This window comes from Colossoma macropomum, unplaced genomic scaffold (genome assembly GCF_904425465.1).
Source record: "Colossoma macropomum unplaced genomic scaffold, Colossoma_macropomum, whole genome shotgun sequence".
In the NCBI taxonomy this organism is placed as follows: domain Eukaryota; kingdom Metazoa; phylum Chordata; class Actinopteri; order Characiformes; family Serrasalmidae; genus Colossoma; species Colossoma macropomum.
The window spans coordinates 3,607,118-3,629,104 of NW_023494799.1; the positions used below are offsets into that span (position 1 = coordinate 3,607,118).

At 39.6% G+C, this 21,987-nt stretch overlaps 1 protein-coding gene across 4 annotated transcripts in view; it reads right to left on the reverse strand.

Annotated features, from left to right (window-relative positions):
• Positions 1-6,340: 6,340 nt before the first annotated feature.
• The window catches only part of LOC118818750 (unconventional myosin-IXb), a 129,517-nt gene continuing 113,870 nt past the window's right edge, over positions 6,341-21,987 (reverse strand). Inside the window, exons 33-43 of one of the 4 annotated variants that reach the window (XM_036586124.1) lie at positions 21,449-21,522; positions 19,828-20,020; positions 18,284-18,412; positions 17,177-17,282; positions 16,935-17,066; positions 16,088-16,211; positions 14,135-14,182; positions 10,940-11,055; positions 9,811-9,938; positions 9,640-9,701; positions 7,072-7,180 (exon numbers count right to left, since the gene is read on the reverse strand). In XM_036586124.1, the coding sequence (XP_036442017.1) occupies positions 9,643-9,701; positions 9,811-9,938; positions 10,940-11,055; positions 14,135-14,182; positions 16,088-16,211; positions 16,935-17,066; positions 17,177-17,282; positions 18,284-18,412; positions 19,828-20,020; positions 21,449-21,522 (1,109 nt within the window). In that variant the 3' untranslated portion in view covers positions 7,072-7,180; positions 9,640-9,642. Of the gene's footprint in view, positions 7,181-9,639; positions 9,702-9,798; positions 9,939-10,939; positions 11,056-14,134; positions 14,183-16,087; positions 16,212-16,934; positions 17,067-17,176; positions 17,283-18,283; positions 18,413-19,827; positions 20,021-21,448; positions 21,523-21,987 lie in introns of all 4 variants that reach the window. The other 3 variants (XR_005008108.1, XM_036586122.1, XR_005008109.1) reach the window with 3 other exon arrangements.

The following is a 21,987-nucleotide window of genomic DNA, read 5'->3' on the forward strand; positions in this document are numbered from 1 at the left end:
TATGTCTAAGAATGGGATTAAATACATGTTGACATATTCAAAATTGAGTAACAAAATATTAACACTGGTTCCTCCGTGCATCAATACTATTTTTACACCCAAAATATTGCACTGTAGCGATTTTTCACCCACTTTTATAGCTAAGAGAAACTAAGCAGGTTACTCTGAATTTTGCTAACTTGTGTTCTAGCTTGTTTATGACCTTCCACCATCCTTCTGGGTCGCTGGGGGTATCCCTATCCCAGCAGTCATTGGGCAGAAGCCAGTCCATCACAGGTCAGACAGACATATATACACACACGCACTCACACCCCTAGGGGCAGTTGAGCATCTCCAATTAGTCCGAATGCATGCCTTGGGACTGTGGGAGGAAGCCCACACAGATAGAGAAAGAACATGCTGGTCATCCAGCCGGGGATTCGAACCCAGGCCCTCCTTGCTGTGAGGCAACAGCACTACCCACCGCACAACCGTCACTAAAACTCACTAAATTAAGATATTTCAGCAAACTCAGCTCCAGTTTCTCATTAGATTGAATTATTTCTTTGCCAGGATTCTGTAAAGCTTGACCGACCTAGCAACAGTAGCTAGGAGAGAACACATTTGTGATGCTCAGCTGCATCTCAGTTCTGACATCGCAGGGTGATTGGCTGAGAGCCAATGGGTAATATGAAGCTGAAGGCAGCTGCCTCAGTGCCTTGGCTGCCTCAGCCATCTCTAAAGTGAGTGCGTTAGAAGGTAGCGCCGGGGTGAAGGTACCTGCAACTGAACCGGTACCAGACTGCTTACAGCTCACTGCCAGCTTTAGAGTTTAGCCAAGAGCATCTTTTAACCAGAAAAAATGTCCTTTAAGAACGCTACACACTTAAAAAGATGGTTCTTCCAGGGTTCTTTAGTAAAGAAAATGGTTCTATGTAGAACCATAAACATTAGAAGAACCTTTTGCATGCTTAAAGGGTTCTTTACCTCATCTTCAGATTGATGTGTTGTATCTTTTTGAAAAGGGTTCTTATATTGTTACAAGCTTGACCATCATAATAGCAGAACCTTTTTTGGTGCTATATAGAGGCCTTTTCAAAAAAGGTTCTATAGAGAACCACTGATAGTGCGTTCTCTATCAGTCTAAAAAACCCTTTCAGAATGCAAAGAACCCTTTAATTATGCAAAGGGTTCTTTGAGTGTTCATGGTTTTATACAGAACCATTTTCTTTACCAAAGAACCCTTGAAGAACCATCTTTTTAAGAGTGTAAAACACTGAACATTTTATAACCATGTTGAAGAAGCACTGAAGTGTCACTGCCTACAAAAGATGGTACATCAAACATTGAACCATGAACATGCTTCAAAGGTTCTTTGCATGATGAGAAGGTTCTTCAGATTGATGGGGAACGTGCTGTATATGGTTCTATATAGAACCTTTTTGAAAAGTGTTCTTCTATTGTATACAAGCTTGACATTGTAACAGTAGCAGAACCATATACAACACATTCTCCATCAATCTGAAGAACCATTTCACCATGAGGAGAACCATTTAAGCATGCAGATGGTTCTTTGAGTGTTCGTGGTTCTATATAGAACCATTGTCTTTACTAAAAGACCCTTGAGGAACCGTCTTTAAGAGTGTAGGCTACCTACCCTACTGAAAAAACAGATTAGACCAGTATCAGGTTCCGTGCTGGTCACTCAGCACCTCAGCAGGCAGCGTTTAACCATGTGAGTCGGTCCTGTTCTGTCCACCTGCTCGCCTCAGAACACTGATTAGGCAGCATTCATTACCTTTCAGACTCAGCCAACATCCCCCAGCACTGGCACTGAGACCCCATATCTAAATAATGAGCACATAAATCATCACTGCACCTTATTCACCTGTAACCTAGCAACAGACAGACCATATAGACTGTTAAATGGAACTATTTTTCTCACTGATCACAAATAGGTCATTCTACAGAAACGTCCATTTTTGTGTCCCTAGCATTTACAGATATATTACACTCAAAAAACTTTAGGGTTACAAATTATTTACATTTTAAAATAAAACTAAGTTATTTTAACAGTTACACCTTCTTGAGCCTCAATTTAGCAATACTGTTTTTTAAAACAGTCATTTAGAATTCCAAGCACCACAGAAGAGCTCGTCCTCACAGTCATGTGTGAAGGCTGAGGCCATATTTTGAAGAAAAAAAAAACACATTTTTCTGCTATTTTAACTACAATAATCTATACATGACTATGAAATATATGGTTTAAATGACATAAAGAAAACAAATGGCAAATAAATATTATAAAATATATAATGAAAGTTGTCCCCAGGAGTCGTGTCACTGGTGTTACTGCGTAACAAAAAATCTCTTATTTTGAAATAAAAGTCACACTGATGACATCACTTGACTTCCTTTTACCTGTTTTCTGAGGATCTATGAAGAAAAGCTCATGGTGAGTCCACTGTGTCTTTCAGTTATCAGAGATTTTCTCATTTAGCTCATGATTTCATATGAAGCTTTTAGCTGAAGTCACTGGTGTGACCGACTTTATTCTGAGGTAATTGTGAAAAAATGTAATACAAATGGATTAAATTCCATATTTTAGTGGATATTCCATGATTGACAACATGTGGTTTGATGCTCTGTATCCTACATTTTGTAAAATGCATTGTTCATTAAAATGTCTCTGGTGTTCCTTTATTATGTGTAACACCAATGAGGATCAGTAACACCAGTGACTGAAGGCCTAAATTATCATTCATTGTTAATAAATCAAATATTGTTATTAGATTTCTGCTTTCCAGTGCCTCTAGATCATCAGTTACAAGCATGACGTACCTCAGTACACTTGGAGTAAATTTAAAGGGGAACACCACCAATTTTTCAAAATATAACCAATTGAGATGTAAACAGAGTCGTTCAGAGTGGTTTGGTGTGAAATGCTGTTCTAGGGAAACTTACTGAGTCAGAGTTGTTCACAGTGGTGGTGATAGGAACCAGACTTCCACCTCTAAAAGCTCCCTTTCAGAAAGTTTCTATATGAAATGGTTATGAATTCACTGCCTGATGACTGAGACACTGTTTTATGATAGTTTTTTAGCTTAAAATGAATTTTAGTCCATTGATTTTAATCCCTTCATGCTGAAGGGGTACATGAATGGCGTTGTAAGGCAAAGTACTATTATTCCATCATCAACATTACATGTAAAACTCGTGTAGGTTCACTGGTGGTTTTGGATAGTAAATAAAATGTCTATATTTGTGTTGTAGTCATGGCGACCCCTGGTTCCTATCACCACCACTGTAAAGAAATCAGAGTCTCTACGTTCCTCTACAATCTCACATCAAACCACTCTGAATGACTGTTTACATCTCAAGTACTGAATAATTCAGAAATCATGAAAAATTGGGGGAATTCCCCTTTAAGACCTTCAAATCCAGACCTTGAGTCGAGTTTCTGGTCTTGGATTTTGTAATCACTATTAGAGGTGAAACTAGGTGACATGTAAGTTAAATCAACTGTTCGGTTCAAAATCTCAGCATAATTAAGTGGTTGAGATGTAAACAGTCATATTTGTCATACTTTTTATATGTAATGTTGATGATGGTAAAATTGTGATAAATCTTTGGGGACACAACAACCTGCATGCACCTCTCCAGCACAAACATATTTAAAATTGAAAAACTTTTAAGTTTTGCCAAAATGAATTTAAATATTGATCTTCTAGATGACGCATGTTCATAGTTTCAGGTAAAGTGGCGCAATGTTTATGTCACGTCTTCTGTGAGTTTACTGGCTGGTTGCAAAGCAGAAATCTGATTGCTGCCTGACTCATGTAGACCTGGAGTTTCCCCATTATCTGATTACTCAACTGCATGGAAACACATTGATTGGATTACTGACAAAATCGGATTTTCTGCGGTTATCAGATTTTTAAGTGCATGTAAACACACTAGATACTAACAAATATCAATAATGAAAGCTCTGTATAATGGCAATATGCAATAGCTCATTTAAGGCAGTGCTATATCATGAGATATTGATGATATATATACACTTGAGGTTGTTCCTTATGGTGAGTGATCCACACTGCTGTAGTGTAATATGGAAGAAAAAAAAAAAAAAACACAGCCACACTCGTCTGCAGCAAGTACAAATTGTATTGTAAGAAAATAATTAGTCCAATCTGTCCATTAAATGCAAAGCAGAATTATCTGTAACTCAAGAATATGAAACATAAGCAAAAAAGCAAGCATGAAGAACGGTCCTAGTCCTGTAAAACATAATAATTAACATCATTCATCCTCAACCAGTCACACCATCATAACAGGACTACAAACACCAGCAGGTTTAACATGTGACATTAGTAAACACGAGTGGCTTTGGCCACCGTACGGCAGCCGCCCTACACAACTCTCCTCAGACATTCTCACGGACCCACAGCGCTGCTGACTAAAGGAGGAAAAGAAGCTGGAGGAGGTCTAGGTAGATCAGAGAGGAAGAGAATGCTAGGTTAAAATATCCAAGACTGTATGGCAAACGTTTCATCTCATCAGAGAGAAAAGTGGCTTGTGCTGTTTTTGCTCTCCGCTAAGCTAAAAATGGTTCATTAGACATTAAACAAAGAAACCCAGAGGGGCCAAGAAGTCCACAATCTCCTTCGCAGCAAGTAAATGGCCACTTTGGGATGTAAGTGTTCCGTCTATCGAGCGATTTCCAAACGTCCGTGCCCTCGTAGTTCGTCTCCATTCGCTGGAAACGGTAAAGCGGTTCCTACAGTACAAACATTAGTATGCTGAAGGCACGCGTGCTCAGGCCAGTCGATCCGTTACGTCCTTTCTTTTAAAAGATGTCCATGAAAAAGATGGAAAGGTGCAACATCCTGCTACTTTTCATGTACAATAAAAAAAAACAAATGAAGCATAAAAACACAGGTTCGAGATATTGCCTGTGTGGCCGCAGTACAAATTCTGCCACATATTAAAAAAATCCCACATATTAATATAGTTACAGAAAAAAGTGCTTGGTGAGACAATCATCCTCAACCGGAAAGAGTTCGAGAGCAGTTTTTATGAGAGGAATCCCACAATGCCTCACGTCCTCATTAAGCTTAGTGCACACTGACCCAATATATGGCAACAAATCCAAACCTTTTGAGTGTTAATCATCTTCTCTCTATTGACTCTGGGTAGAACAGTATGAAGCCAGCTCTCAATGTTAGAACAGAGTTTGTTGGGAAACTGACCTGCCAAACAATGCTCCGCCCACAAATACTGACTTTCATAGCTACTGTTGCTAGGTTGGACAAGCTTTAGAGAACTCTGTTCAACATAATGAGAAACTGTAGCACAGTTGATCAAAATATGCAAATGTAAAGTGTGATTATTTGTTCAAAACAATTATTTTGCCACCAACTGCATGTTTCATGATAACTGAGTGCAAAATTAGCCCTGGTTAACGAGATTTAGAGTGTGAAAGGCTGAAAAGTCATTTTATTACTATATTTTGATACTATTTTTCAAAATGTGGCACTAATGTTTCTTCTCTCTCTATTCCAGCTGTTCAAACTTCAGAAAAACTAAATATTGTGATGCATATTATGTATAGTGAGAACGTCTAAGTGTTTTGGTGTTATATTTTTTGCCATCCTTTGAGTTTTCATAGCTGTATATATCGCCACTGTCTTTACTGAAGACAATGTTAACTACTGTAGGAGGGCTGAAGTTGTTGGAAGTTACTGTAAGAGATATGGAACATTTTCCTTTTCATACTTGGCACGTGTTTGAATGGACAGCCAAAAAGCAAGAGATGTTGCCTTGAGCTATATCAATAAAGCCGATCTACTCAGTGAGAGAAATATAAAGAGAAGTAGAGAATTTTTAAAGTTGATGTCAACTGAAATTAATTAATGACACTCTATAGGAGTCTGTTCTACAGTTTCTCTTTAGGCTGAATGAATAACTGACTCTAAATGTAGGTATTGTGATATAAACTGAGTCTGTTCTACAGTTTCTCATTAGGCTGAATGAATAACTGACTCTAAATGTAGGTATTGTGATATAAACTGAGTCTGTTCTACAGTTTCTCATTAGGCTGAATGAATAACTGACTCTAAATGTAGGTATTGTGATATAAACTGAGTCTGTTCTACAGTTTCTCATTAGGCTGAATGAATAACTGACTCTAAATGTAGGTATTGTGATATAAACTGAGTCTGTTCTACAGTTTCTCATTAGGCTGAATGAATAACCGACTCTAAATGTAGGTATTGTGATATATACTGAGTCTGTTCTACATTTTCTCATTAGGCTGAATGCATAACCGACTCTAAATGTAGGTATTGTGATATAAACTGAGTCTGTTCTACAGTTTCTCATTAGCCTGAATGAATAACTGTCTCTAAATGTAGGTATTGTGAAATAAACTGAGTCTGTTCTACAGTTTCTCATTAGGTCCAAGCTTGTTCAACCTGGCAACAGTAGCTATAAAAGAACACATTTGTAGGCAGAGCACAGCTCAGACAGTGGGTTGGGTCAGTGTGCCATGGCCCTTTATAGCAGGGGATCGAACTCTGGTCCTGGAGGTCTGGGGTCCAGCACAGTTTGGTGATTTCCCTGCTCAAACTAACCTGATTTAACTTATTTACCAAGTTAAACCAAATCAAATAAACCTGATTTACCAAGTTTAATAGGTGCAACAGAGCACCAAAAACAACCAGAGTTTGAAACCCCTGCTTTGGACAGAGGGGCTCAGCACCTGTTAATCAAAGTCCTTCTTCGCTTAAAGCGATATCTGGGTCTGAGAAGCGTCTGGGTGATTTTAGGAGGTCCTGTGTGCTGGAGGAAGCGGAGTCTGAGTCAGGAGTGAAGTGGAGCTCAGTCCCGGGTGCTATAAAAAGCGACTGGATGCTGTCTTTGCGGCGCCCAGGCTGCTGCCGTCTCTGCACAAGCGTCATGGACTGGGCTTTGCGGGGCGGCAGCGACTGGACGGCCGGGTGGGTCAGTACGCCTGGGGGCAGGCGGACCGTGCGGGGGATGATGGGGTGCCGGCGATGGAGTAGGTCCCTGGAGGGGAAGAAAGTGGGCGGAGAGAGATTGAAGGTTTCTCCTACTGATGAACTCTGCTGGGTAGAGGGTGAGTTTGCAGATTTGGAAGGAGAAGCTGGTTTGGGAATTCTTGGCACGGCTGTCGTTTTCCCTGGAAACAAAGGAAACAGTTTGGTCTAGGTGACAGGAAAATAAAAACATGCAAAACAAACACACAGAATGAAACCACAATGGAGTCGTGCAAGAAGTCATGCTCAGAGAGGATCCCCTAATGTAGTGGTTCTCCATCCCTCACACTGTGTGTGTTGTTTTCACCTGCGCTAACAGTGTTTCCCAATCTCTACCTCTGGCTTCTTTGTCTCTTCCAGAGTTGTGTTTTTTAGCCAGACTCAACTCAAAGGGATCATATTTTAATTTGTTTTGTTTTTAAAGTTTCATTTTCCCTCTCAAAACCTACACTGTCTGCTCTATGTCAGCACAGTCGCACACAGCTTGTGGTGGAATTGGTTCAATCTCACAGCCACACTAATAACGTTCTTTGTGTTTAGCAGAAAAACTGATGTCTGTTCATTGCACTTTTTACCATCGCTGCATGTCAGGCACTGTCCTCAACTGCTGCCCGCAGTGCCCACTAGTGGACTAGTCGACTATTCAATGTAAACCCTAGTCCAGGAATTGGCAACATGCAGTTCCAGAGCTGCATGCGGCTCTTTTACTGCCCTGTTGCGGCTCCACAGCAGAATCAGATTTTTAGGTACAAATAAAATAATCGTCCTTTGCAGCTAAATAAAGCTCTGCTGATTGTTCAACACGGTTTTAACAGTTTAGTTAATGTATAACTGCTTATTCACCAACCTTCAACCCTGAAGATTGGCGCACAGACTGCTGGTCACCATAGGAACGCAACTAACAATCTCGCCTAGCTAGTAGCTAACGAAAAGGCAAAGAGAAAGATTTAAGACAAACATCGATAATTTGGAGACAAATGGAGTTATTTGCATTTATAATCTCTCCAGCTGGTTTCCTGATGTTTAATCTGCAATAAGAAACTATCGAACACTAAAAACTCGGATTCTTGTTCGGCAGCTTCTTGTTTGAATTCTCCCGTTTCACCTTAAATGCTGCAGCAGTTACATTCTGGCACCTCAGGCACCATTTAAGGTAGAACGAGAAAATCCGAACAAGAAGCTGGTGAATGAGAAGCGACTTCAGCCTCGTAAAAAGTCCAACGTTGAGAGACATTTTACAAGAAACTGTTCTACTTTGAGGAAAAGTTTCCTGTCGGAGACGCGACAAAAACGGCTACAGCTGAGCTAAACCTTAAAGCAGAGCAAAGTCTGTGTTTTTTTGTTTATACTATATTTTTGGTCTATGCTAGTACATCAGCACATATTGAGACAGATTTACAGCCAAGATGGTAAAACATTACTTCAATAAAATGGACATAAAATGTTGTGGCTTGATTTCTGCTGAAAGGACAAAATGGCTCTTATCATTTGGGTTGCCCTGGCGTATACATTAATACTGTTTCCATATTGTCTGTGTCCAAAGAAAAACAAGTATCTCCAACATATTTACTTCACAGGAGAGGGCAGAAATATTCTTTACTTTTAATGTAATTTAATGTAAAGAGGTTTTAGTCCAAGCATTACTGAAGCATTTCTGTTGGTCAATTCATTATGAAAATTTCCCACAATGTAAAGGCCAGCTGCCTCAAATCATGCGGAAAAGTAAAAATGGAAAAAAGAAGATGTTTGTTTTTCTTCGGACAGTGATGACATATGGATTGTATGAACTGGGGAGAGAACAAAATGCTTTGAAACTAATGTAAACAATATTTACATTAAACAGGATTGAGAACCACCGTTAGATCACAAAAACAGACACGCACACACATTAAAGGGGAATTCCACTAATATTTAACTACTGCATAATTCAGTGGTTAAGGTGAGTGGTTTGGTGTGAAAGGGTTGATTGTAGACACTCAGATTTCTTTACAGTGGTGGTGATAGGAACCAGGGGAACCACACAAATATAGCCATTTAGGCACAACACGAATATGGCCATCAGGCAGCGTATTAATAACCATTTCATGTAATAACTTTCTGTGGGGTATCTTTTAGAGCATGTGTCCGGCTCCAGTCCTCATGGGCCAAAACAGACTTCAGAACACTGTTTCATTAAACACACCTGATTCAGCTCATCAGCTAATTAGCAAAGTCTTCATGAACTGAATTCAGAACGTTAAATGAGGGTCAATGCTAATCTCTGCAGCACTTTAGTCTTAGAGTTGGTTTTAGAGGCATTAAACTTTTCAGATGTCTGGTTCCCATCACCACCACTGAACAATTCTGACTTGCCATGTTTCTCTAGAATGGAGCATTTCTCGACTTTTTATAGGTTGACCATTTATTTAAATCAGCAGAATTTCCCTTAAAAAACAAACAAACAAAAAAAACAAAAACAAACAAAAAAAACAACCAACAAAAAACTGTCGTACAGAATTTGACACCATGCTTTAACTCATGCCAAACACAAAACACAACCCCTAACATGCACCAGCATCCACAGTAAACCCCACACCACCCTCTACACACGTTAGATAACAACCTGCTACAGAGCAGCCGGAACTGCCACCCTCTTTAACTGCATCAGCAGCGTCCTGTCCACACCTGTACCACAAACAGGGACAGCAGCCACACATGGGTCACTCCACAGGGCCACATTAGAAACAGCTGGGAAAAGAAAAAAAAGACACGGTTTCTGTACCTTAATACTGACCTTCCGTGTCCGAACTGAGTGCCCGGTCGTCCAGCAGGCTCTCCGAGCTGGCCGAGGCCTCGGAGTCCAGGTTCTCCTGATCCGAACCGGGCTGCTCCAAATCCGGCAGCCTGCAGGCCAGGTCCTCTCTGGAACACACACATTGTTCATTCAAAACGAGTGGTGTGATATTCATACCTTTCACGAATACATTCCAATATGATTTTCAAAATAAGCCCCAAAAATCACAACCAGAATTTAGAATTTCCAAAAAAAAAAAACATTTCAGTGTGGATGTGTCCGCAGCATAAGCCCCGCCCCCTCCATCAACTTTACTCTGATAGGCTGCATCCAGATGCTTAGTTTTGACGATTTGACAGTGGGTTCATTTGACTAAATGCGCTGCTGTGCAGATCGATCACCGCCTGGCTCAGTACAGTGTATGTTAGTTTATTTTGTGGTCATGATAACCTAAACCACACTGATCTGGCGGAGGAGGCTGCAGTTTTCGGAGCCAGACACTGTAGTTCCTTTTCACCCAGCTGTGCAAGCCACTGAGGCCGATAAAGCCTCAACCTGATTGGCCAGAAGTTCCGCAGATACGGAGAAAAATCTTGAACTTCCCGAGCAAAATTAAAATTTGTATTCTTTGATAAAAAAAAAATAATTATTACATCCTTTTTCAAAATTATTACATCCTTTTTGTGGGGGGCATCCAAATTAGGCCTGGGCAATAATTAACACAATATTTTCTAATTTAAAAAATTATTTTGATAGAAATATTGATAGTCTGAAGTTAAAATCCTCAATATACATACATATATGACCACACATATCTGTGTTCTGTAGTAAAGCCCCAGGTTATACTGCTCAGCAACTACAGCTTACTGTGAAAGAACTACAGTGTTTGGTGGAAATATATTTTTATTACAATTATTAAAATTTTATTGGTGTATTTCAGCATTCATTCTGTCAGCATCTTATATGAGCAGTAATCCTCTCCCTGTACGAGGAACAGTGATTTTTTTTACTTAGCTTTGTGCCCAAAACACCTTAACTGTGGTAAAAACCACTGTAACGCTCTGATATTTATTACTTTAATAAAGCATCATGTCAGAATGTCAGAGTTTAAATCGGTGCTGATACGTACTTCTCCTGTTTGATGGACTTGATCCGCTCCACCAGATTCCTCTCCGCCTCCGTGTCAGAGTCGAGTGGTTCATTCTCAGGGACAACACTCAGATCGGACAAAGGCTTCTCCCGCATCTGCAGCCCAGACAGACACCAACAATGTGTTATTAACAACTCCAGTCAAGGGTGTTAAAAAAAAAAATCTAAGTTCATAGTTTCAACCCACTGCACTGAACCGTTTGAGGTTCATATTCCTGTCTGCAAGTGATCCTAACCTGTCACCTGTATTTGTTGGAGAATGTATTAAAATAAAACTTAATATTGTGATGCAGGCAACCAGTGCCATTAAAGGGCCCATACTCTACATTTTTCTTATTTCTTTTGTGTCTCTGAGGTCCTCCTATGACATTAGTGAGTGTTTATTTACCGCAAACTGGTATAATTCATTTTTGCATGATCATTTTCCAAACTGTCTTCATGCCTGAGAATTAAACAGACCGTTTTTGTTACTCTGTCTTTAAGATCAACACATTTAAATGATCTTAGTTCTGATTGGCTCTACCTCATTCAAAAACCACTACAATCTGAAACACCTTGCAACTTCAGCTGGAATGGGCGGGGCTAAAGGCTGCAGAGACAATATGTTTATTAACTGGATTTTCAGCTTAGTTTCCATACACGGACTGGGGACTGAATGAAACTTGAGTTCCACACATCAAACTTTCATTTAAAAAAAGTGAGGAAATATGTTTTTTCCCCCCAAAATCTATGATAGGGGCTCTTTAACACAATTTATTGGTCTAGATTTATTCACCTTTCAAAACTAGTAATAGTATTTATTAACAGTCAGGACATTTCTCCACCTCTTCATGACTCTGTAATGTCACCAAACTAAAAGGGCACCTGGGCATTACTTAGAACAGGGCTGTCAAACTCAACCAGCAAAATGGCCAAATTTAAAAATGTTAACAAATCCCAAAAAATTTAATTTTTAATTAATGTTGGGCAATAACCCCAAACACCCATTGTTTATTCAAAATATGCAAAAACATTAACAGTAAAATACAGACACTTGTTGTAGACCTTGAAATATTATATGGACATTTGAAAAATTCAAAACTTAAATGTTCCCAGGAGCTCAGTCTTTTAATCCTGCCTATTTGCATGAACGAGACGCCTGCCACCCTTCCTTTGCTGCAAGTTCGTTAATACTTGGGCTCAGTTTCTGAGATGCTGAGCTGACGTTTGGTGTTAATGTGGGTTGAACTGAAGCTGAAATGCAGTTAGTGCATTTGGTGATATGACTGGTGCGGAACTGTGTAGAATTGTGTAGAATTGAGGTGTAACCGCTGACCCACAGACTGCTGTTGGGGTAGGAGAGTCAGAGCGCATATGTTGCAGTGCATGCTGGGGACTGTAGTACAGCACATTGTGAAACAGGCTAATATTAACAGAAAATTAAAATACTTTTGCAGGCCAGACAGGATTGTGTCAGGGAATCTGATCTGGCCTGCAGGCCTTGTGTTTGACACATGGGACTTAGAACAATAACATGACCAAGTAACAATCGGAACCAAGACCACTCCATTCTGGTTAGTAAATGAAAAGGATGACTAATCCTCAGCCCGAGGCTCATACAAAGGAACTGAGGGTGTTAGTGAAGTCTTAGACCAGAAACATACTTAACGCCTGACCAGAGCACTGCAAACGTACGGCCTGTTTTACAAACTTAACATGCACTTACATTACTGCGGCGGTCATAAACCTCAGTATTCAAGGATATTTGCTAACTGAAAAAGATATTTTTGCAGGCCACACTCCCCACTTTCTATCAGTGATCGACAGTATTTAGTCTCTTTTGAGCCTGCTAAAGCGCCCCTTATGGAAACGCTTAGAACACCGCTTGCACTGTTTTGAAGTGTGTTATGACTAAAAGTGTCAAACAATGAAAAATAATCATGATTAACTATATAAAACAGCACAATTAATCATGATTAATCGCAACTGCGCAAATCTGACCCTAAAGGAAGATTGTGTCTATTAAAAAGACAGTGAATTTTGTTATGTGATGGATAAAGAAAGCGTCCTCAGAATGTATTTAATACTTTTTGAAATTCAATAACAATTTTCATCATGTAAAAGCAGAGTTAACACGAACCTGAACATGAAAACCACGTGGTTTTCCAAGTTACCAATTCTCATCACGACATCTAGTGATACACTGCAGGAACACAACTTTGCATCTCGTTTTAATTTTTCGATAAAGCTCCAAAAAAATTGCTTGTAATAATATCTTTTCACATTAACTTACATTAAAGGTTAAGAAGCTGCTTTTCTTCTCCTGAAAAGTTGCCATTTTTTAGATTTTTGTCCAACAGCGAAGACAGATCATATATACGGTCAATTATTCAAACTCCGCTGCAACAGTAGCTTCTTGCTTTCTTTTTAGAGTGGAGGCTTTTGAGGGGAGCTGGAGCCCCACATTGCTGTTGCTTTTGTTAGTTTGCTGCTTGTTGATTTATCCATAGGTCTCCTAAAAGCACTGTCCAGCGCAGACTACTGAAAGTATCGCTTTAAGGGCTTCAATCACAGATTCTATCAGCGCAACATACGGTGCATTACAGCAGGGCTTCTGCCTGCACTTCTATGGATGGGTTAAGAGGGTCAAACTAGGACAATGTGTTAATAAATTAATAACTGTGCATTTTTAAAACTTTAATAATAACTTTGAGAGCCCTTGATATGACACATTATAGAACACAATGACAAAATTGAGGTTGTGTAGCCTGAAGTGTTCGCGTATTTGCGTGAAGTATGCTTCTGGCCAACACCAATACTGCATGCAAATGAGGGATGAATAAAAATATTACTGAAGATCACAATACTTCCATTTTTTTAACCAGTATATGAATTTACATTAAGACTAGAAAGAAAAGAAACAAAAGAGAATGAATGCCTCAGATGAATGAAAAAAGAAGTTTTAAACTGATGCATGACTTTGAAGAGAAAGCTGTGAGAAATCATGCCATCCAACAAAAACATCCCAAAACCAGAACTAGTGCCGTAAAACATCACATGCTGCAACCACATTAGAGCACCACACACAGAAATGCAGTCCAGTGGGAGTTAGTACACACACACACACACACTACACACACACACACACACACACACACACACTACACACTACGACTGCACAGCGCAAAATACATACCGCCACTCCTTTGTAAGGAGAGGTAAACCTGAGGGGTAAATGCCAGCTCTACAGAGACCGAAAACAAACACAAAAAGCAGAAAAAACATTGAGCTGGTTGAAAAACACACCGACAGAATAATGCTTCGATACACACACACACACACACACACACACACATATACATACAAGGGCTGCACAATATACCTTATGTTAATCATAATTGTGATATCTGCCATGTTGTGGCTGCATTCCTGAGTTGTTGACAATATTTAGAACTGAGGGCCATGATGCAGAAACTCCAGAGAAAACGGATGCGTGGGAAATAAAACCATTTATTGATTCAGGAGAGTAAAATTTAGTCGAGCCAAAATGACTTTAATATTTTATTTGGCTAAAAATAGTCTACGTTTTTCTCAGGGGTCAAGGGTGCTCAACTCCGGTCCTGGAGGGCTGGTGTCCAGCAGTTTGGTGATTTACCTGCTCCGACACACCTGATTACACTTCTCTGTTAATTGCCAGGTTAAGTGGGTGTGTTTGAGCAGGGAAACCGCCAAACTGTGCTGGACACCAGCCCTCCAGGACTGGGGTTGTGCACCCCTGATCCAAGTATTTCTAACATGTAAAGCAAGAGAGTTTTAGGGTTAAGGCTACCATCTTCCTATATCAGCACCGAACAGCAGAGCTTTAAATCAGGTCTGAAACTTTGGTCTGAACCCGAACACAGCCCGAGAACTATCTGAGACCGGCCCAACTCTATTAAGTTTTACTCGAGCCAGATAACATTTTGTTTGAACCTGATCCAAACCTCATCATCATGTTCTGAGTAAGAAACTGACCTAAGCCCAACAAAAATAAAACTGACCTGAGCCGGCTCATTATCACTCACAGCGTTAAACAAACCTTAAAGGACAGCAACGGTTAAATTATAGTTAATGACAATAACAGCCATCATTACATCACAGACAAATAAAGCAAAAAATAATCTAAAATGTTATTATATAGTGAAGAAAAAAACATTATATATATATATATATATATATATATATATATATAAAAATGTAAAATAACAGCCTTATTTTTAGTTTGTCCACCTGATTCTTTTATTATAGTGTATTCTGCACTTTGGGTGATGACGGGCTGGTCTGCATCAGAATTATTTTGTACTTGGATCAGCTCCTGACCCAAAACGCGATACTTTGTGTCGGGTTCGGACGAAAATATCAGGTCTGAGTAAACCTCTAATCTCAGCAGTAAATTCAGGACTTCAGCATACATGATTAAAAATGCTTTGACAGTAAAGAAAGAAAGGATAAAAAACAAACAAACAAAAAAAAAACTATTAACTATTAAAACTATAAATTCTGTTAAAAGTGGGAGGTGGGCTGAGAACTCAACTATGAAATTTGAATTCGACCCAAGCTTGACACCTCATCAGGCTCGATTAAGTATTTCAAGCTCTACCACTCAGCATGAGAACAGCGTGGTATGGGAAGTTTATCCAGACTAAAAAAAAAAGTTTGGGATAAATAATTTAAGATTTTATTTATCGATGACCCAATGGCTACAATTTTCGCTGAGCAGAATTTTAAGCACTGCTATTCTATCAGGTTTTATTCTGAACATTTTGGTCAGTTTCGGGTCAGTTTTGGACAGTATTTTGTTCGGCACGGGTCGTGTAAGGACTCAAAACGATGGTGTGGGTTGGGTCTGGACAGGACAGAATGTTCTTTGGCTGTATTTGAGTTTGAATCAAAGTTTCAGATCTAATTAATATTCTAAACGCAATATATAGCAATAAAACTGCAATTCTACTATTTTTGTCCACATTGTGCAGCCCTAACACACAGGCAGAAACACACAGCAACAGACAGACACGACACAAACCAAGGAATGTTTGGTCAAAGTTTAAAAAGCCTGGAATCAAGCGATGCACATGTAGCTGAGAAGCTGCTTTATCCTCTCTGAGCTCACCGTGTTATTCCTCTTCAGTTTGAGCTGGTTCTTGGCCAGCGTCTCTGCGTACTCCAGCTGCTCGATCTCCTCCATCTTCTCATTGTATCTCCTGATCTGCTCATTTATCAGCATCTCCACACACCTGCAGAAAACACAAACAGACAGGCTGACTAGTGGTGAGAGAGAAATCAGAACTCAGACACCCCCACTCTACCTCTGCTGAAATACAGGGGGCGATATGGCTTCTACTGTTTCATTTAAAAAAGCCTCTATAATGTTCATATGACCCACACAGTCATTCTGACAGACTGTAATACACTACAGGAAGTGTAGGGGGCGATATGGCTTCTACTATTTCATTTAAAAAAAGTGCTCCATAAATGTTCATATGACCCACACAGTCATTCTGACAGACTGTAATACACTACAGGAAGTGTAGGGGGCGATATGGCTTCTACTATTTCATTTAAAAAAAGTGCTCTATAAATGTTCATATGACCCACACAGTCATTCTGACAGACTGTAATACACTACAGGAAGTGTAGGGGGCGATATGGCTTCTATTGTTTCATTTAAAAAGCCTCTATAATGTTCATATGATCCACACAGTCATTCTGACAGACTGTAATACACTACAGGAAGTGTAGGGGGCGATATGGCTTCTACTGTTTCATTTAAAAAGCGCTCTATAACATTTATATGACACTGATTTTCATATGATTTTTTTTTTACTAATTAGCATGTATTTATTATACCATTGTATTTTTTGTTCACATACACACCGAAAACCATGACTCACAAAATAAAGAAAAAAAAAAAAAATCTAGTGATTTCTGTTCAATGCTACAGGACAACAGAGACATACGTGGTTGTCTTGGCGACGTCCTTCATGCTGAGGAGGGGGTCGGCACTGTCTGGGCCGCGCAGAATGCAGGGAGCGAAGACAATAGCCAGCGAGTTGGGGGTCATTCTGTTACTCTTCTCCTCTCTTGACACCCTGGAAAGACAATCGCACAATAAAATTGGATTTCAGCTCTTAAATGGCCAAAACGCATCACAAAAGTGATGAAGCATTTAGTCTTTTTCACAGTATCTTATTTTATATACCTGACAAGATGGAAAACGAGTCTCTCCAGAGTGTTGTAGTGGGCTGTAGGGAGCTCCTCTAAAACTCTATAGATGGCAAGTAGCTGTTCCTGCTTCTCAGGTAAATCTGACAAAACAGATAATACAATTTAGAGTGAGTGGAGAGCAGCTGAGAAAGAGACAGAGACTTATGATAACATAAAACAATAAGAAAAGCTGTAACAGTGTCAATAAAAAAAAAAAAAGATTTTTCTAAGAGAGAAAAATGAGACTAAATATGAGGAAAAATCGGGAGAAAAAAAAACGTGCCAAACTAAACAGCACACTTAACACTGATCGTGCTTCAAGGGTTCTTTAGTACAGAAAATGGTTCTATACAGAACCATGAATCACGAAGAACCCTTCATAATACAGATCATAACAGAAGAACCCTTTCTGGTGCTATATAGAACCCTTTTCAATAAGGTTCTACATAGAACCATCTACAGCACATTCACCATCAATCTGAAGAATGCTTCCATCATGCAAAGGGTTCTTTAGTAAAGAAAATGGTTCTATGTAGAACCATGAGCACTCAAAGCACCCTCTGAATATTAAAAGGGTTCCTGCATCGTGAAAGGGTTCTTCAGATTGATGGACAATGAGTTGTAGATGGTTCTCTGTAGAACCTTTTTGAAAAGGGTTCTAGATAGCAAGCTTGGGATCATAACAGAAGAACCCTTTTAGGTGCTATATAGAACTCTTTTCAATAAGGTTCTATATAGAATCATCTACAGCACATTCTCCATCAACCTGAAGAACACTTCATGCAAAGGGTTCTTTAGTAAAGAAAATGGTTCTACGTAGAACCATGAGCACTCAAAGAATCTTTGAAGCACCATCATTTTTAAGAGCGTATATAAACAATACTCCCACCGAAGCCCCGATTTCACAGCACCACACCTCTGGGCTTATTGTGCAAAAGAAACTGATGAGCTACAGCAGCAGCTTAGATTCTGCCCGTCCATATTTCTGTTCTATTCCACCTGCCAGCTCACCTGAAACAGGTGATCAGTGTTCCACAACCCTTCATTAACTGGCTCCAGTGAGCCGGAGCAGAACAAACAGTGGAAGTGCTGTGAAACTCACCGACTGCCTGGATGAAGTCGTTATAGTGACTGATGGTCATGAGGGGTTCAGGAAGTTCTCTGAGCCACTGTTTCACCAGACCGGTCACAGCATGGATGGGGTAGTCCTCCAAACACACTGAATGGGGATCTGGAGATGAAGACATGGCAAAGACTGTAGCAGATGAGCGCATGAACAGATGCTTTACTCAGATATGAGGAAACGTCTCATACACTGTATCAACAGAGGCAGAGCTTTAATTAGGCCTAAAATTTTTGTCTTTAACCTCTTTAACTCCTCGAGACCACCAGTGGTTCCAAAATGCACTTTGTCATATTCTTCATAACTTTCATATTTCATAAGCTACGTTCTAAAGGTGGGGGTCGTATGAGAGCTGTAACTGTCTTCTTTCCAGTCAAATAAATGGGTGATGTAATTTTTAAACTTTATAATAAAAGAAGCTGAACTCAATTTTTTTTCTACTGAAAGTCGACACATTTTTCCACAAATCTGGGCTATAAACTATAAACAGATGGCGTCTCTTCAGTGATCTGCTCTGTACAAACTATTTTTATAAAATAACACAAAGAGTGTCTAAGATTTTTGGCTTTCAGCAGTAAATTGTAAGCATATAGCAATATGTGTGATCATAAAACACATTTTCTGTTAATTTGAGGGGAACTTTTAAAATAAATAAATAAATAAATAAATAAATAAATAAAAAGAATAAAATTTACATTTATTTCATGCAGTTACTGAATAATTTGCCTTATGATTTGTTCATGTAAATTCAGATGGAAAAACCAAAATATACCCTGGAGCATAAGAGGAGGATCCTAACGATTTTTCAAAATTTCTGCAGAATCTAGTTGTTGATGTGTAAAATAAACATGGTTTGTTGTGAAATAGTCCATTTTAGAGAAACTTATTCACTCTGATTTTATTCACAGTGGTGGTGACAGGAGCCAGGGGTCACAGTTTATACAACAGAAATATTTTATTTACAATCCATAAACACCAGGGAACCTTCATGTGTTGATATGGATTGCTGAGGGCAAAATAGTGATAAATCTGGGGGGGAAAGGTTTTCTTTTGCCTTTAAATGCCCTATGTGTACCTCTCCTCCATGAATAGATTAAAAAAATAATAAAAGTATCATAAAACAATGTCTGAGGCACGTCAGACGTCTGGTTCCTATCACCACCACTGTGAACATTTTTCACTCTAGAACAGAGCGTTTCACATCAAACCACCATGATAGACTTTGTTTACATCTTAACAGTTTAACTGTGCAGGAATGGAATTTCCTCCTTTAAATGGGTAATTAAACCAACAGCTAAAATGCTAACATAACGGGAAGCAGACCATAAAATGCTAAAGCTAGCTCTAGACACTGAAGGCATTTATGCCTTGAAGCAGACAGGCTCCCCTTACATAAATCATTCACAGACGACACCAAAGCTTGGCGATAACCAAATGGATACAGTAAGTAGGACAGTAAATTAAGTCTATATTAGGTGCATGCAGGTTTATGGGGGCAGACACCAGTTGGTGTAAAGACTTGCCAGCTTCTAAAAGCTGCCGGAGCTCCTTCATGCGGTTGGCTGAGCCAGACTTTCTGTAGATGCCCTCGGTGTAGAGGCCGTTCATCTCCACATGCTCCAGCATGAGCTCCAGCACCTCAGGAACAGGGATCCTGTCACTGACTAGATGGCACACACTCACGCCAAAGTGCTGAGAACCACAATCCTCTTCATTCTGATCCAGCAGCAAGACAACAGGAGAGTGCATTAGATACAAACTGGGAAAAAAAAAAATCAAAACACACCCATTCTTGGAATACTGATTGCCTTTAGACATTCAAATTGTGTAAATCAACATCTCAGATTTTCTAAATTCAATCTCTAACAATATAAAACACTAAGTTTAAATAAATAAAAAATAAATAGCTTAAACATGTCCTCGTTCAGCAAGCCAAGAAGGCAAGATGAGGAAATACGACAGCCTAACATGTAAATAAACAGGAAATAGCTCATGTTGATTAATAAGAAGTTATAGTCACACCGATCAGGCATCATGACCACCTCCTTGTTTCTACACTCATTGTCCATTTTATCAGCTCCACTTACTATATAGGTGCACTTTGTAGTTCTACAGTTACAGACTGTAGTCCATCTGTTTCTCTGCATACTTTGTTAGCCCCCTTTTACCCTGTTCTTCAGTGGTCAGGACCCCCATGGACCCTCACAGAGCAGGTACTATTTGGGTGGTGGATCATTATCAGCACTGCAGTAACACTGACGTGGTGGAGGTGTGTTAGTGTGTGTTGTGCTGGTCTGAGTGGATCAGACACAGCAGTGCTGCTGGAGTTTTTAAACACCTCAGTGTCACTGCTGGACTGAGAATAGTCCACCAACCAAAAATATCCAGCCAACAGTGTCCTGTGGGCAGCGTCCTGTGACCACTGATGAAGGACTAGAGGGTGACCAACACAACTGTGCAGCAGCAGATGAGCTATCGTCTCTGACTTCACATCTACAAGGTGGACTGACAAGGTAGGAGTGTCTAATAGAGTGGACAGTGAGTGGACACAGTGTTTAAAAACTCCAGCAGCACTGCTGTGTCTGATCCACTCGTGTATGTTACCGAATAAAACTCCACCTGTATGTATCAGCTATGCTTACATGCATGCCTCTGTTCGTCAAGTCAAATTAGCATGCTCAATTTAATTAACATAAATGTTAGCCTATTTAAATAAAGAACTGGATGTATTGGAAGTAGGAGTATTGGAATACCATAGCAATCACCTAAAAATACCCTACCAACCAGCCATGGCAACCACCTGTCTACAATAACAGTCTAGCCACCACCTAACAAACACCCAGCAACACCCTAGCAACCAGGTACAATATCATAGCAACCACATAGCAGCAACCTAGCAACCACCTGTAATCCCACGGCAATGACGCAAGACACCAAAGCAACCACCTTTCACCATATTGCTAACAGAGTTTACCCTTATGGTAATATTTAAAATGTGCTGAATATTCATTACATCAGGCAACACTCTGCAGTTAATTATACTCAACATCAATAAATCCTAATTATACTCGACATCATATATCCTAATAAGGTGACACTGATATGCAAATGCAGTAAGAGTCTTGTCAAAAGACTAAGTCTTACCTTCTTTGAGCAGAACGTATTACAATCAGTAGTGATTTTTGACAGGCACTTCTTGTGGCAAACAAGTTTACAATCTGAAACACAGAAACAATGTTTAGAAAACAAACACTCACTAGCAGAGAGCTGGGAATGTTCAAAAATTGGACGTATACATTGATTAAACTGCTGCAAAATGAACAGGTAAAATTTTACACAGGTAAAGCATATTGAGCTTTTCAAAGTGTCAATTTTGGCTGAGATACGTAGGAAGTCACACATGCCGTTCCACTAATGCAACACCATACCAGTACAGATGCAGGCTTTTGAACTGTGCCTGCATAAGCTGGATGGTCTTTAGCCTGGAGGACGCAGTGTTCATGATCTCCTAAATGAATTCCAGATTTTAAATCATCGGCCCACAGGACCTCAGTCCATCTTGAACTGTTAAACTATTTGCTCATGCAGTCTTTCACAGAGTGGTGAACCGCTCCTCATCTTTACTTCTGAAAGACTCAGCCTCTCCGGGATGCTCTTTTATACCCAATCATGTTACTGACCTG